We start from the raw sequence: 17,210 nt of genomic DNA, 5'->3' as shown, positions 1-17,210 counted from the left end.
ATGTACAGGTTCAAAGAGTAATTCTCTCTAATGTCGTATAGATAACAATTCACTCAGAATATTTGTATTAATCATGTCTATTTTCCTGTTCATTTTACTACTGTATGTGTTCAGTTTTTACAGGTGAGATTAACAATCTTAACAACCAATGTTAGTGGTGACAGCACTTTACTGGGGCGATATTAAATACACACAGAATGATAGGATGTTGACATGTAGACCCATAAGGAAAAATGGCACTTCAAGCTAGATCTGGACTGCTGGGCTGCAGGATGTTGTTACTGGCATAGGGGTGTGTGTTAGATGTGATGCTGTTCTATATAATCCCTGTATCACTGAGCATGACCAGTTTCTGATGCCAGGTGAGACTCTGAGGTGAACATCAAGCTTTCCAAAGACTGAGCTCTACTCTGAAGCCGCATAGTGGAGCTGGGCTGGAAACTGAGGCCAGTTTGTGCCGTACACTGTGTCTCCACTTGTGATTTATTAAGTTTAAAAGCAGTCCTCATAATTATTTTGACTTTCTTTGCTTAGGATGGATATTTCTTCTTGCTCATTTCCAATATCCTTCCACTAAGTCTTTCTAACCTTATTGAAAATTACACACATGAATACAGTTAGTTTGAATGGCATGCTGAGTCACTATGTGACATCATCCAGCTTCAAACAGGATCAGCTTTGGCCATGGCTTTGTTTATGATCCTACCACACCCTCCCCCATGCTAAACTATCCTGAAGCAAATCACTGTCATCATGATATTGCATGTATAAACATTTAGTAACTTACTCTAAAACATTAGAACTGAAAAGCCCTATCATACGACCACTATGTATGAAATGTTAATGTCTCAATAATTTGTTTTATCTAGTTAGTATTATTAAATTTCCTTGATTGCCTCAGAAGATTATTTCAAAATTTCCTCAAGTAGGCATCTGAACACAATCCAGACATTGCAATTCATTTTTGTAAATTTGCTTCATTTTGTTCCCTCCATGCTCTTGTAGTTTTATAATGTGTGTATTGAAGAAGCCACATTATTGGTCTTCTGGTTCCTCACAGTTTGAATTATGCCGACTGCATCATATTGTGTCATTAAACATGTTCCCCTTTTTGCATTTCCTGTACATTGGTAGTTGTATCTAGAGAACTGATCAGATTCAAGTTCAATTTGCTTTGGAAGGAACACTCACTGTTGGGACTCTTTGTTTCCCAGACTTTGCCTATTGTGAATGATTTTGTACACTTTTGCCAAGATGGTTTTCAGATATATTTCTATAAATGATGTTGCTAGGTCATAGTTAATCAATGAAAACATCTTATGGATAGCCATGTTCTCTTCTGTGGGGCTTGTATCATTTTCTATTCTCATCAGAATTAAGAGGGAGCATGTTTCACAAGAGCCTCGTGGACTGCTTTGTTAAATATCTGAGTCACTGCTAGCCTGACAGATGAGGAATTGCATCTTAGCATAGTTTTTTCCTTTGTGTTATGTTGACAGTTCTTTATTGCTAGAGCTCAAGGCACATCTCAGTGCATTTTGTCAAATGTACAAGCATGTGCACTGTAACTTCAGCTGTACTCTGCTTGCAGATGTTTATTTCTGAACGTGAACTCTCTGACCTATAGGTCTTTTGTAGTATTTCAAAAGGATTAATTGGGGTTTCATCTCTTAGATAATCATAATAAGTCAGATGCCGTAGACTTTTGTTTTCTGATCTTTTAATGAATTCATTATTTTTGATATTTTCTCACTCAAAGTATTTTAAATCATCAGCATTCTGCCTTAGTTATCACCCACCTTAAAATGATTTTTCCACAGCTTCTTGCCCAGGAAACTGAATTAAAATCACCTGGCAATTGCTGCTGATGAAGATACAACTTTAAATCTTTGGGCTCTTTTATAGGCTTTGTTTTTCTTCATTTGTGGCCTGGGGATAAAAGTAGAGTCAATGGCTGAATTTCCAAAAGAACAAAACAAAAAACAAAAATTAAGATGTTGTACTAAGTATTGAAAGTGTCTAGTCAAAAATAGCAGCTTGATTTTGGACTTTTATAGTCTATTTAATTGGTCTTTCCCGGGGCCCAAAGGCAACACATTGATTTTTTTTACCCTTAAGCTGTAAAAGATATGTTCACATCCTCCACCAATGTGTTTTAATTTTTTGTACAACATGGAGCAAATATGTCAAAGGAATCTAATTTTAAAACTGTGTCTGTTGCAAGAAACTTTAGAGACTGTTGTTGCTACAAATTTGAAGTAAGTTTTAGACATTCTTTTTTTTTTTTTTTTTGGTTTTTTTCGAGACAGGGTTTCTCTGCGTAGCTTTGCACCTTTCCTGGAGCTCACTTGGTAGCCCAGGCTGGCCTCGAACCCACAGAGATCCGCCTGGCTCTGCCTCTCGAGTGCTGGGATTAAAGGCATGCACCACCACTGCCCGGCCCAAGTTTTAGACATTCTTAACTCAAGTGCTACCGTGTCAGAACGTAGAAATACCCCATTCTTTCAGTTTTTCAATAGGTAGAAACTATGTTTTTACCATTGTCTCCTACCCAATTTTCCTTAAACTTCATAGTTATAATATTCTCAACAACTTCTGTGGAAAAGGTTTGACTTCATCTTTTTAAAGTCATTCTTTGGATTAATTTGTTTGCTCGTGTCCCTAATTTTGAATCAGAAACCAGAACAGCACAAAGATAAACTCAAGGTTAAAGTAATCAGTGAACAGCAGCTGAAAATAGCATGCATTATGAAGATCCCTTTTTGGAACTTGTCTTCTCCAGTTTTTATATCTTCATTATTGATATTTTACAGCTATTAAAGTACCGAAGTAGTTTAGTAGCAGAGGAGTTATGAAATGTGTATATTTTGTCGTTTCTGATTTGTACTTTCTGTTTTAAAGGTTTATTTGTTTTATTTGTAATTGTGTGTATACGTGTGTCCTTGTGGGTTTGTGCATATGAGTACAGGGCCCGCAGAGGCCAGAAGAGGTTGTCAGATCCCCTGGAGCTGGAGTTATAGGAGGTTGTGAGGCACCATGTAGGTGCTGGGAATCGAACCTAAGTCCTCTGCAAGAGCAGCCAGTACTCTCAACCACTGAGCCATCTCTCTAGCTTCGATTTGTACATTCATTCATATCTAAAAGTGTTAGTGTGAAATACAAAGTCCAGAGTACACATGGCTCTAAGCAGAGTCTAACCAAGAATGAGACACTGCTTGGGGCTGGAGTCAAGCAGCATTCACTGTTGGACGAGGGCTATGTAGATGGTAGAGGCAGAGGACTGAGAGGCACCGTAGAGGTGAACAACCGCAGAAGTCACTGCCACCCTCAGGTCAGGGCTGGAACAAAGAAGTAGTGTGGTACCGCATCCCATGGGCAACCTCAGAGCTGTTTGGAACCATGTCCAGGGAAAATTGAGTGCACTAGAGAACCCGAGAACCTTCTGAAAAGAGAGGGGTGGGTAATGTGTTGGCCTTGTCTCGTCTTCCACCCTCCAAACTTCCATAGCTGGCATCTTCCTTTGTCTGAACCCATCTAGAAGCCAGCTGAAAGGGGCATTTGAGAAAGAGGCTACTTTATGCCTGGGCAGAGATCAGGGAGATCTCTGCCTGACAGAACTTGACTGTAAAGTCCCCAAAGCATTTGTATGTGGCATGTTAAGAGGCCATGGAACTCCCAGCATACTACATTTAGTTAAAAGATTAAGTTTCTGTCTTCCATAATTTTTCAGTATTTCTCTGTTAAGTACTTTATAATAACTATTTGCCTAAGTCTGAAAAGTTTATTTATATAGCTGTGAAGTTGAATGATTGCAGTTGCATACTCCAGGTCCTGTTCTTGAGTACTGAAGCTGGGACTAAAGCCAGGTCCCCTAACAATGGATTTAATGAACCTTCCCCATCCTACAATGAGGGTTCAGATGAAATCCAACCCAACACCAAGGGCCTACGCCTGTGAGATTTACAAACTTTTATGGTTTTGACCAAATCCTCTGGCCTTTGGGCATCCTCATGTATAAAATGGGAATAATGCTACCTAAATACCTTGTAGGGAACGTGTGTCCAAAATGGGGACAAATGTATGGAAACTCCTGAAGTCTTCCTTGGGAATGAAGTGGGGTATTACTTATTTAATAAAAAGCAGTCTGGCACTGCTGGGGAGCAGGTTCAGCAGTCAAGACCACTCACTGCTATTCCAGGGGACCGACCTGGGTTTGGTTTCCAGGATCCAACTGGTGACTAACAACCATCAATCAGTAACTCTAGGGGATCTGACATCCTCTTCTGGCCTCTGGGCATACATGTGGTACATAGACATAAATGCAGGCAAAACACCCATTCACATAAAGTAACAATAAATATTTTAAAAATATAAGCAAAAAGTAAACAACAACAAAACAATAAAATAAACTAAAAACCACAAGAATTTCACCTTTTTTTTCTTACGTACCTTAAACAGGGTTCTCCAATTAGCCAGTATCCCAAGCCATGTTATCTTTCTTTTTATTGATATATTTTTTTTGAGACAGCCTCAAACTCTGTTTAGCTAAGGCTAGCCTTGAATTCATGATTCTCCTGCCTCATGGCCCGAGTGCTGGGATTATTGGCATGCACCACGGTGCACGACTCTCTTCTCCCTAGTATTTCATCCAGTACTCAGGTGGATTGTGTGTTAGAGGATGTACCAGTGATGACTGCAAAAACCAGGAAACCTTTCTTTTGTGGAAATACATTTCTAAAACATCATATCTTTAGTAATTCTCCAAGAAGTTCATGTTATTTGGAGCGTATTCACCATCTTACTCCTCCCCCCCAACTCTCCCCCGGATCTGGGAAAAAATTATTTTGTTTAAAAGTTCGAACACTGCTGCTCTTTTGTTCCTTCTCTAAACGCAGATCAGAAAAGCCGTGGAGACTTCCAAGGCAGCGAAAGAACAAATGTTGATCAAACAGCACAAACAAGTGTGGTGGCGGGAACAGGAGCGGCTGAACGGACTCAGGTGAGGCTGGGGTCCCCCCGGTCAGTGGGGATGTGTGTGGGCTCCTGGGCGTTCCCGTGATCCATTTACATCTATAGCGGCCCGTGTTAGTTAAGCCACACGGTCAAAGTTTAGAGTCGTTTGAATTGGAGTGACATTTTCTTAGCTTAGTCTGGAAGGCAGGGAGTGTGTTGATAGGTGTTTGCCTCCTGATGGGGTAAAGGACAGTCATGTCTACCCACCTCTCTCTCTCTCTCTCTCTCTCTCTCTCTCTCTCTCTCTCTCTCTCTCCCTCCCTCTCTCTCTCTCTCTCTCCCCATCCCTGGCCGGGCTGTGTGTGTGTACATATCACACGCCCACATTTGGCTTACATGCTTCTCCTCTATAAAGCAGGGGCTCCTCGGGGCAACCATCACAGTCATCTTTTCATAGTGGGTACACAGAAGAGGATTAATAAATGCTCTCAATACGAAGGAACTGAGGAGTTCAGGCTGCTCCGTGTTGGCTCGATGTCCCACCATGACTCACTCAGTTTTGATTTGGATCCTGTTACTATTTGTAGCAGTCAAAGATGAATTAAGAGAAAATAATAATTGGATATTTGATCTTAATTATAAGCTCTGCAAAAAATAATTTTCTTTTCAAAAGTAAAGGCCAAAAGAGAAAGCAGATGTCTTTCTCCCCATTTAAGACATACCCATTTGCTCTGACAATGTAGTATTTATAAACTATGCTTTTAAAAATGTTATTACATGTGCTCATTCTTAGGAAGACAGAACATTATTGTGATCTTGGTCTAAGTCAGGTTTCCAAATTTCATTCCCTTTGCTTCAGACTTGTGTGCTTTCACGTCACTAAGAGCTTGGTACTCTGTGCAGTGATCCCTGTATGAGAAGTGCAAGGTGCATGATTTATGTGGGGTTTAGATTATGATACAACTAAAAACAGGAAAATAAAATGCTATAAACTCCACAGTATACTTCAGCTATAAAAACCAAATCAGATACACTAAGCCCTTCAAATGTCACCTCTAATAGAGAAAAAAATATTCAAGGCCATTGGAAAAACATTTCTGAAAATTTGCATAACTTGAAATACAATAAAGTGGAAAGCCACTTGTTAGCTTTAATCATGGTGGTCCTTATGCAAGCATACATGAAGGAAGGCACTGGGAAGGATTTCCTTTTTCTCTTTCATTTTGTAAATCTTGGCCATTCTACATCCTCCCTAATGTGTGGACTGAGTTGATCTTGAGCCAGATAGATGAATTATATGCATAGCATTATGGGAATTCATTCTGTTGGCTGAGCTGGAAGGACAGAGATGTTGGAGGCAAGGAACTCTCCAGTGAGGATGAACCCACCGTCTGCAAACTTATAAGGACTAAACACTGAACACAAGTAAGAATGCTAACACCATTTTCTGTGTTCTTCTAGAATATAAGGTAATTTTAGTATGTATTCAGTGAAATTAAAAACTAATAGCAACAGGACCTTCTCTAATGGTAGGAAATGTCTAGATGTATGGGGCAAATTAGTAGTCTTTCAGTGCTGTATTTGTCTACCTCAGAAAATCTGCCTCGCATGCTACATGGCGCCTGTAATCGCAGTACTTAGGATGCTGAGGCAGGAGGATTGCCACAACTTCAAGGCTAGTCAGGGCTAAATAGCAACTTCCAGGTTTACCTGGACAGTAAGACCCTGTCTCAAAAAAATTAAAAAATACACACACACACACACACACACACACACACACACACACACACACACACACTATCTATACTCCCTTAATAAGGAAAAGATTCTTCTGCTTTACCCAAAGACCTCATTTAAGGACCTTAGACCTGCAGAAGGTGTGGGGTACAATGGTGTTTAACCTCTCCTTGGTAACTGAGTATGTACCAGACAACAAAGTTAATAGTTACTGTGCTTAGCCTCAGTCTGGAAAACAGCCATACCAAGTAGGTCTCATTGCTCCCCTGCTGCCGCTCAGACTCCTGCCTGGATTTAGAGGGTTAAAGTGTCTGCAAAAGGCAAACAAGCTAGCATGTGGGAAGCTGGCATTGAAATTGCTATTTGTTTCCTGTGTTCCATCGTCTTGGAGCTGACAAGCTTTTCTTTTTCCCAAAAGATTCCATTCACATCAAAGTAGATCTCATTCTCCAGCCTTGCTACTCAAAACCAAGGGAGGATGGGCTGGGAGATAGTTCAGTTGGTAAAGAGCTTGGGAGGGAGGCACAAGGACCTGAGTTCCGTCTCTAGTACCCACATGATAAAAAGCCTGGCATCATGGCCTATACATGTTCTAATGAGGTAGGGACAGGTGGATCCTTGGAGCTGGCTGGCCAGCAAGTCCAGCTGAGTTGGCAAGCTCCAGGTTGACTGAGAAACTCTATCTCAAAAAATAGGGTGGAGGGCTCGAGAGTTGACTGAGCTGTTGAGAGCACTTTTTGCTCTTGTTGAGGACCCAGGTTCGAATCCTAGAACCCACAGAGCATCTGACAACTGTCTGTAACTACAGGCCCAGGGAATCTGAAGCCTTCTTCTTATCTTTAATGGCACCAGACATGTATGAGGTGCACCTACATACCTGAAATCAGGGTGAATCTCATTCACGTAGGCAGAGTGCACATATATACATGTAAGCAGAACACTCAAGCACACAAAATAAGTAAATAAATCTCTGAAAATTAAAAACAATAGGGTGGAGAGTGATTGAAGAAGTCACCTAACATCAACCTCTGACCTCTGGTCTCTACTGTGCACACACACACACATACCCAAGTTAGGACCTTGAAATCTGTACTCAGAGAACTAGTTAAAACTTCCAAATACCAAGTTTGTTTAATATTTAAAGTTGTAAATTTTTATTTGAAATTTAGCAGGTTGACTGAAATCCTATTCCCCGTGGACTCTGCTCCAGGGTTCCCAGGAGCACGTGCGGCCCTTTCCTTCTGTGACACAGACTGAGCTTCGGTGTGATCATCTGTAGACGGTATACTGCTGTCTGCAGGGCAACTGTTTGTAGAAGGGCTAGCCTGATGAAGGGGGCACTGGAGTCTAGTGCACACCTCATCCTTGCCGGAGAGCCCAAAGTTCTGGGTGGAGGCTTGGTTCCCTCAGATCACCAAAGGAGCACCCAGCTCACTTTACAGGCAGTATAAGGACTCCAGGGGTTTCCTCAGCCCTCCTCCCCACAAACAGGAAGAGTGGTTGTCTGAGTGCTCTAAAGTGAATTCCGGTTTCTTCATGAAAATACACCCACCCCACCCCACCTCCATTCCCCCAAAAGAAAAAAATGTCAGGTGGTGGTGGAGCACACCTTTAATCTCAGCACTCGGGAGGCAGAGGCAGGGGGATCTCTGTGAGTTCCAGGCCAACCTGGTCTACAGAGTAAGTTTAAGGAGAGCCAAGGCTACACGAAGCAACAACCCTGTCTCAAAAAATAAAAAAACAAAAGAAAGAAAGAAAGAAAGAAAGAAAGAAAGAAAGAAAGAAAGAAAGAAAGAAAGAAAGAAAGAAAAGAAGAAAGAAAGGCAGACAGACAATGCACCCCCCGACACCCACACCCACACACAAACACACGTAACGGTTGCAGACAAACTCTTAGAAACAGGCTGGAGAACGGCTCAGTTGGTAGAATACTTGGCTAAACCCGCACAGGTGGCTGAGTTTGATCCCCAGAAACCAGGTTTAAAGAAAAGCTCAGAGTACAGCATGCACTTGTGATCCCAGGGCTGCAGAGGTGAGGGTGGCCGGATCCCTGGGCTCACCAGCCCTGGGCTCACTGGCCAGCTGGTCTAGCCCACTGAGTGACTTCCCAACCTGTGAGGGACACTGTGTCCAAATGGCAGACAAAGACTAAAGAAAGACACTTAAGGTTGACCTCTGGCCTCTTTGCACATACACCCAGACACATGAACATATGTACTCACATTTGCACACATATGCATACCCTCCCCCATTTCTGGAAAAAACTACCTGCTAGGAAATAGAGAAGTATCATTTACAGTAGTCCCTCACCTTTATTCACATACATGAATTAGCTTGAAAGGTGATGGCACATATACACGTGCACACTATCCAATATTACAATATGAATTATGAAAACCATTTGGAACTAGTGTAAAATATCAGCAGTAAGCAAAATAACCCCACAAAACTATAGCATGAATTGTTAAATATGTTGTTATTCCAATCATATAAAATGCAGGTAGCTCAAGACAGAAACCTGTTTGCAAAAATGAAAATAAGAAGCATATTAAAGTATTATAATTGCTAGTATTTTCCCATGCCATTTTAATATTAAAGTATGCATCAACAATAAATCTCTGATTTAGTTACATACACAAGGGGTAGAAAAATTGTGTTGAATGCCCACCTAGAGGTGAGTGTGGTTTTACTCTAGAGATGACCATGTCTTTAAAAATTTAGTAAAAGATTATAAGGATGTATTGATCATTACTGGATAAAAACAAAATATTCTTTTGTTCCCATTTGCCTGACCCAGACTCCCATCATCTGTGACCTTTACGTGGCCTCCTTGCAGGTCCAGGCTGACCTCTCTCCCCCTCTTCAGAGGCTGTTGCTACTACTCATCTCTAACCTACTGCCTTAGGAATCTTTCTGAGCTGAATCCTGAGCAGGTGGGGTGGCTTCCTGGTGCCCTGGGGTGCTAAGTGTGGCATGTTGCCAAGACCTGTAGGGGCCACTGCCCAGGCTCCTGCTATTGTTTCTGCCCATGTTAGCAACATGGCTTGAATAAATGAGCAGATGAACAAAACCAAATTTGATGGGCTGCTCCTACGCCACTTACATTGAAGCCTGCATGCATGATTATTATGGTGATATTTTATTTGTACTGAAATGTGATTTTATTTGTATGTTAATAAATAAAGTTGCCCGGGGGTCAGAGCTATTAGCAAGCCATAGCGAAAGCTGGGCAGTGGTGGTGCATGCCTTTAATCCCAGCACTTGGTAGGCAGAGCTAGGTAGATCTCTGTGTGTTTAAGGATACAGCCAGCATTGGAGACACACGCCTTTAATCTCAATACCAACCATAAAAGACCTGGAGGTCTGTACAGACAGGCAGTGACTAGGAGGTCATGTGGTTGGGTTTACAACCAATGAGAAGGCAGAACAGAAACTATAAAAAAAAGACAGACACAGGAAGTTGGTCTCTTTCGGAGAGGTACAGCGACAGTAAAGGGTAAGGTTTTTAGCTCTTAGCTATTGCTCTGACCTTTTGGCTTTCATCTCTGTATTGGTTCTGTGTTTCTTATTTAATAAGACGGTTGGTTACATCTACAGATTATGACTATAAAGAAATTGATTGAGATCATGTCTGTTTCAGATGTAAATTGGAGTCTGAAATAAAATCTTGTCTCAGTGAGGAGAGCATTGGAAATGAATGTTTTTGTGAGCTTATGAATTTTGGTGAGTTTTTTTTCTTTTGAACTTAAATACAAAGGGGAATTTTGTTTGGAACTATGAAAGCTGGCCACTCTCTACATGTTTTTTTAGTAATAACACCTGTCTGATTTTTCTCCTAAACAAATATGAAAAGTCTATAAACTAACAATCTGTCCTTTACTTAAAATAATAATATGTCTTCTTGATTCAATGTCACTTCACACAGAGCAGGAGCTGTCAGAACAATGGTGCACATATCTTAAAGCTGCGATCAACCCTATTCATCAACTGAGAGCAAACCTGAGGAGACAGCGCCACACTTCCCAGCATGCACCCTGCTGTAAGGGGTCTAATTCAGCAGTGGTTCTCGAAGAGGTCAGTATGTTGCCTTTTAAAAACATAATGTGGCTGGGCGGTGGTGGCGCACTCCTTTAATCCCAGCACTTGGGAGGCAGAGGCAGGTGGATCTCTGTGAGTTTGAGGCCAGCCTGGGCTACAGAGTGAGTTCTAGGACAGGTGCAAAGCTATACAGAGAAAACTTGTCTTAAAAAACAAACAAACAGAAAACATACATAATGTAGTACTGCATTTTTTTTTGTCCCAAATAGAACAGTTGAATCAAATACCTGCCTTGTATGTTCAAGTAGAGGGCTCCTCGCCATCTTGAACATGTGCTTGGATATGTGTACTTAACCCACATTTTAACTCATCCTCATGCCTTCATCCTTGCCCCTCCTCCCAGCCCATTTCGAGATCCTGCCCCAGTACAGGGAGATGAAATTGTCTGACAACTGACATTCCCCATGGGCTCTTCCTACTCATTAAACCCACCTGCAACCCACAGAATCTCCTTCCTTTTTCAATCACGTCTCTTACATGACATGGTCCCATCCCATATGAGTTTGGTCCCACAAAGGCTGACCTTTGTTTTGTGCCCTTCACATGTCAAACCTGCTTCTATCTCAGAGCCCTTAGGTGAGCTCTTTTCTCTGTCAGGCTCTGCCACCTTCTGTCCCTTAATTCTTTGTTGGCCAAATAAGTCTCGTCTCAGGTGTTCCTAACCACCACTCTGGGTTCACACCTATTTCCTTCTCTGCATGTCTCTTTTTTTGTTTGTTTGGTTTGGTTTTTCCAGACAGAGTTTCTCTGTGTAATTTTGGTGCCTGTCCTGGAACTCACTCTGTAGCCCAGGCTGGCCTTGAACTCACAGAGATCCATCTGCCTCTGCCTCCTGAGTGCTGGAGTTAAAGACATGCACCACCATCGCCTGACTCTGCATGCCTCTTTGTGTGCCTTTGCTTGCTAGTGTGTTGTGCTAGATGTGGGGTCTGAACTTGCATCTCTGCTTGTCAGCTGCTATGTTAAGTATAATATTACTCTGCTTTCACAGATAATAAAAAGCTTTAGCTATGCGTAGCTGTAGACTAGTAGCAAGGATTGTGGAGAGCAAAGGTGTAATGGAAGTTTTCCCATCAACAATTCCAAATGCAGAACAGGGCGGCTGTGACTATTACGTGGTGCGCCCAGTTTTGGTGATAGGTCTGGAATCCTCACTGAGGCTTGCTTGTTTGATGAGCCTCAGCTGGCTGGCAGCTCTTTTCTTCACAGATCTTCAAAAGGATTTTTCCCTCCTCTAATTTTTCACCACCTACTGGCTTCTGAGACTGTGTCTTTCAATAGAAATAACCTTGGGTGAATTGCAGTAATTTACACACTTCCTGTCTATGTGCCACATCCTCTAGGTTGACTTTGTCAAGAAACAATCCAAGGCTCTCTTTGCAAGACTTGATCAGGAGCGACAGGAAATAGAAAAAGACCTTTCAGACTGGAGTGTGAAGGTAAGTGTGATGCAACTTGTGATTGACTCTTTCAATCCATTTTTCATTTTTGTTAAATACAATTCCTTTCAGTTACTAGATTATTCTTCAGAAGAAAAGGCTAACCTGCTCAGTGAACAGCCCACGGAGTTAGAGACTTTGGAGTGCCCATACCCTGATCTGAAATCGTCCATCCTTACTGAGTTCTCAAACTTTACAGAGAAATATCAAAAGAAACTTAAAGACGTTGATCTGCAATTAGAAGACATACGCAGGTGATCAATATAACTCCTTGACTCCCGAATGCTGGCTTTGAGTTTGTGTTCACAGTCACTACACTTCTGATTTAGTGTCTTCTAGATGCATGTGATTGCAATATAGCCAATACAGTTTGGACCTAGTTTGTTGCATGAAAAGAATGGGCCGTGTTTGACTTTATTATCTTATTTTATTGTGGTGCTGGGGCTCTAACCCCGGGGCCTTGGACAAACTTGGTAAGTTCTGTACCACTGCACCACCCTCTGCCTTTGATTTCGGAGACATGTTTCACTCTGTAGCACGTGCGGCATGGAACTCACTTAGCCATGTCCTTTCCTCTCGTACCTACGTTCTGCTTCCTCAGCCTTCCAAGTGCTGGAGCTACAGACACGCACAATACACCCTGGAAAGAACATTGTGTGTTTATTTTGCTTTTTCTTGCTTTCAAAGTATTTCCTTGATATCAAGGCTTATAAGAGTTTTATTGAGCCTGGTGTAGTGGTGCACAACTTTAGTCCCAGCCCTCGGGAGACAGAGGCAGGTGCATGTCTGTTCCGGAAAACCAGAAAGCTCATAAATCCTAATAACAGCCTTTATTAATAATAACAATATTATCCACAATGCTTTTATAATATAAACAATGATGCGTTTCATTTGATGAATATTTATTTAAAAATTCTTAATTGACAGCGGTGTCTGTTGAGTCCTTTGAAAAGGTTCATGAAGGAGGTTCTAGATTAGTCTAGAAGATGGACCTACCTCATAGAATGCTGACAGTATTAGGGGAAAGAAATGTGTAGCTGTGCCCTAGCCAAATATGACAGACATGTAAACATTAATTGAAGAAAAGAGGAACAGTAAAGTCAAATGAGTTTTCGGGGCTGGTTTCTTGGAGGAGGAAAGCTAACTTGAATCTAGAGGTGGTTTGCCTCAGTCATCTGCTGCTATGCACATAAAGGCTATAAATAAGCTCTAATCAGCACACCGGATGACCTACTTAATCATAATACGAATTGAACTTCCAATTTATCAGGATCTCACTTTGCTTTAATAAGACTATTTTCCTTTTTGCTTCTAGTTACAGGGTGTTGGGAGGATTCTCATGGTCTGTGTATGTGCACATCTGTGGGAGTGGGTGCATACTTTATTTATTATTTATATTTAATTTCTTTCTTTCTTTCTTTTTTTGGTTTTTTGAATCAGAGTTTCACTATGTAGTTCTGGCTATCCTGGAACTCACTATGTAGATCAGGCTGATCTTGAACTCCTCACAGAGATCCACCTGTCTCTGCCTTTGTGTGTGTGTGTGTGTGTGATATTCTTTTTTTTTTTTTTTTTTTTTTTTTTTTTTTACAATACCATTCAGTTCTACATATCAGCCATGGGTTCCCCTATTCTCCCCCCTCCAACACCCTCCCCTTACCCCCAGCCTACCCCCCATTCCCACCGACTCCAGGGCAAATCCTCCCCCGAGGACTGAGATCAACCTGGTAGACTCAGTCCAGGCAGGTCCAGTCCCTTCCTCCCAGACTGAGCCAAGTGTCCCTGTATAGGCTCCAGGTTTCAAACAGCCAACTCATGCAATGAGCACAGGACTTGATCCCACTGCCTAGTTGCCTCCCAAACTGATCAAGCCAATCAACTGTCTCACCTATTCAGAGGGCCTGATCCAGCTGGGGGCCCCTCAGCCTTTGGTTCATAGTTCATGTGTTTCCATTCATTTGGCTTTTTTTTTCAATAATTGAGTAAAACCGAAATTTATTATAAGCCACAGTCGTCCTAGGGACCTCCATGATATATATATCCTCCATGGTTCTATGGGTTGTTGTCTGATTGTTCTTTATTTTATATCTAGAATCCACTTATGAGTGAGTACATACCATGACTGTCTTTCTGGGTTTGGGTTACCTCACTCAGGATGATTTTTTTCTAGTTCCATCCATTTGCCTGCAAATTTCATGCTTTCATTGTTTTTCTCTGCTGAGTAGTACTCCATTGTGTATATGTGTATCTTTGAAGTTAAGGTGTGTTTCTTGTATGCAGCAGATGGATGGGTCCTGTTTTCTTATTCATTCTGTTAGCCTGTGTCTTTTTATAGGTGGGTTGAGACCATTGATATTGATGGATATTAATGACCAGTGATTGTTAATTCCTGTTATTTTTTTGTGGTTGTGTTGTGTTGTCCTTCTTTGGTGTATGTTGGTGTGGGATTATCTATTGCTTGATTTTTCATGGATGTGTTTAGCTTCTTTGGGTTGGATTTTCCCTTCTAGTGCTTTCTGTAGGGCTGGGTTTGTGGACAGGTATTGATTAAATCTGGTTTTATCCTGAAATATTTTGTTTACTCCACCTATGGTTATTGAGAATTTTGCTGAGTATAATAGTCTGGGTTGGCATCCGTGGTCTCTTAGTGTCTGCATAAGATTTGTCCATGATCTTCTAGCTTTCATAGTCTCTATTGAGTAGTCTGGTGTTATTCTGATGGGTGTGCCTTTATATGTTACTTGGTCTTTTTCCTTTGTGGCTCTTAATATCTGTCTCTGCCTTTTGAGTGCTGGGATTAAAAGGCTCTGCTGCCATGCCTGGCTGAGTGTGTGCGTACTTTATAAGGATGATTTATAAGGATGATTTGTCCATATTATCATCTTTAGCCAGTGTGACTTGGCTTTCTTGTTGTTTGCAACTAAAAACTTTCCTAATTTGATTCAATTATTACGCAAATTCCATGCTTTAGGTTCACAATCCTCCCCAACCCTCCTTAACTCTTTGCTTTCAAACTTTACTTAATTGTTATTTAATAATTTATCTCTATATAGATTCTTGTTGCAACTTATTCAGTCACAAAATGAATCCCCTTCATCACAATAATTTCCACAGCTCAAGAACATGCCACACAAATGTACTTATATATGCACACATTGTTTCAATAGTGATATTTTGTTTGTGCTTTAACAAATACATCTTGCCTGGAGATCAGAGTGTGGAGCTAGCCACTAGTTAACTATAGAGGCCAGGCAGTGATTGGCACACACCTTTAATCCCAGCACTTGGGAGGCAGAGGCAGATGGATCTCTATGAGTTCAAGGCTACCCTGGGCTACACAAGATTGAGCCAGTTTAAAAGAGAAACAGAGCCAGGCAGTGGTGGCACACACCTTTGATTCCAGCTCTTGGAATCTCATGCCTTTTATCTCAGCACTAGGGAGGTGGAGACAGGAAGTGATAAGGCTGGGCAGAGAGAGGAATATAAGGCAGGAGGAGGCATGAGCTCAGGTCTCTTTTCAGGCTGAGGATTTCATAGAGGTAAGAACTCTAGTGGCTGGCTGCTCTGCTTCTCTGGTTTTTCAGCTTTTACCCCTGTATCTGACTCCAGGTTTTTATTAAGACCAATTAGGATCATGCTACAGTAGCTGACATGGATAAACTAACAGATTGTAGACAGCAGGAAGAGAGAGCCACTGGGCATGGCTTGGACTCCTGAAAGCCCACTCCCAGTGACACACTTTTCTCCAACAAAGCCACACCTCCTAGTCCCTGTCAAGTAGAACTACTCCCTAATGACCAAGCATTCAAATATATGAGCCTATGAGGGCCATTACTATGCAAACCACCATACTGTGATCAAGTTGGCAGCACACAGAGGTGTGGACATGGTTCATAAGGCAATTATGTCCCACAGTATTAGGAGCTGGTAAGCACTACAAAGGCATAGGTTAGAGTCAGAATATGCTGAAATTTTAGAAGGTAGATTGCTGTTCTGGAGTAAAAAAAAAAAAAATGGGGTCTACGTCTTAGTTGGATGGTGACCTTGATGTGAAATCATGAAGTGGGTTGAGAGAGCTGGTTATGCAGATGTTAGACATAAGAACATTGTAGCCCATGTCCAATGACTGTGTCTGACAAGGGTTCCATGTCCATGAACTCAGGGACAGATGAGCAGAGTGCTGGATGAGGTTCAAGAGGTAAGAGTGAATGATAAAATGTGTGTGTGTGTGTGTGTGTGTGTGTGTGTGTGTGTGTGTGTGTGTGTGTTTTGCTGGGAGTTCAACTCAAGTCCTCATGCCTACTCTGCCAGTGCTATACCATTGAACTCTATCCTCACTCAAGAAGTAGGGCATTTAGAAACATGTCCAACCTCATCTTTTACTGTGAATGACCTTGAAGCTCTTAGACCAGTGGTTCTTAACCTTCCTAGTGCTGCGACCCTTTAATACAGTTCCTCCTGTTGTGGTGACCCCACCCGTAAAATTATTTTCATTACTACTTCGTAACTGTAATTTCACTACTGTTATGAATAATAATGTAAATATCTGCTATGCAGGATATCTGATCTGCGACTCCTGTGAAAGGGTCTTTCATCCTACAAAGGGGTTGTGACCCACCAGCTGAGAACCACTCTCTTAGACGGTGTGGAGCAGAAGAGCACAGTGAGAAGACCCGGTCCATGTTGCAGCAGGATCACTTTGTCAATTCCTGTGCTTAATGATGGTGGGGGTGGGAGCACAAGGAAAGATTGGACACATAGACAGTTGTTAACCTGTTGCAAAATACAAGGCAAAGAGTGATAGATATCCAGTATCAACTCTGGCCTCCACGTGTATTCTCTTTATGTTGGGGGAATACTATGTGTCTCTTCAGAATTAACATTGAAGGAAAAAGTCATTAAAGTGAAATGAATATTTGTCTTCAAGGCTGTTTGGCATTAATTTTTTCTCTTCTTACTGGAAGCAAATCTTCAGGACAACCT

The 17,210-nt window shown here is 41.6% G+C and overlaps 1 protein-coding gene across 5 annotated transcripts in view; it reads left to right on the top strand.

Annotated features, from left to right (window-relative positions):
• Positions 1-17,210, top strand: part of Ccdc148 (coiled-coil domain containing 148) — a 273,207-nt gene that overhangs the window by 89,685 nt on the left and 166,312 nt on the right. For all 5 annotated transcript variants that reach the window (XM_037204800.1, XM_037204799.1, XM_037204798.1 and 2 more), the window contains 5 exons: positions 4,896-4,999; positions 10,331-10,413; positions 10,616-10,764; positions 12,132-12,227; positions 12,300-12,481. In XM_037204800.1, coding sequence (XP_037060695.1) covers positions 4,938-4,999; positions 10,331-10,413; positions 10,616-10,764; positions 12,132-12,227; positions 12,300-12,481 — 572 coding nt within the window. In that variant the 5' untranslated portion in view covers positions 4,896-4,937. The remainder of the gene's footprint in view (positions 1-4,895; positions 5,000-10,330; positions 10,414-10,615; positions 10,765-12,131; positions 12,228-12,299; positions 12,482-17,210) is intronic.

This window comes from Peromyscus leucopus, chromosome 4, assembly GCF_004664715.2.
Source record: "Peromyscus leucopus breed LL Stock chromosome 4, UCI_PerLeu_2.1, whole genome shotgun sequence".
In the NCBI taxonomy this organism is placed as follows: domain Eukaryota; kingdom Metazoa; phylum Chordata; class Mammalia; order Rodentia; family Cricetidae; genus Peromyscus; species Peromyscus leucopus.
Note: the sequence above shows the minus strand (reverse complement) of the source record. Positions and strands in the feature narration are given on the sequence as shown.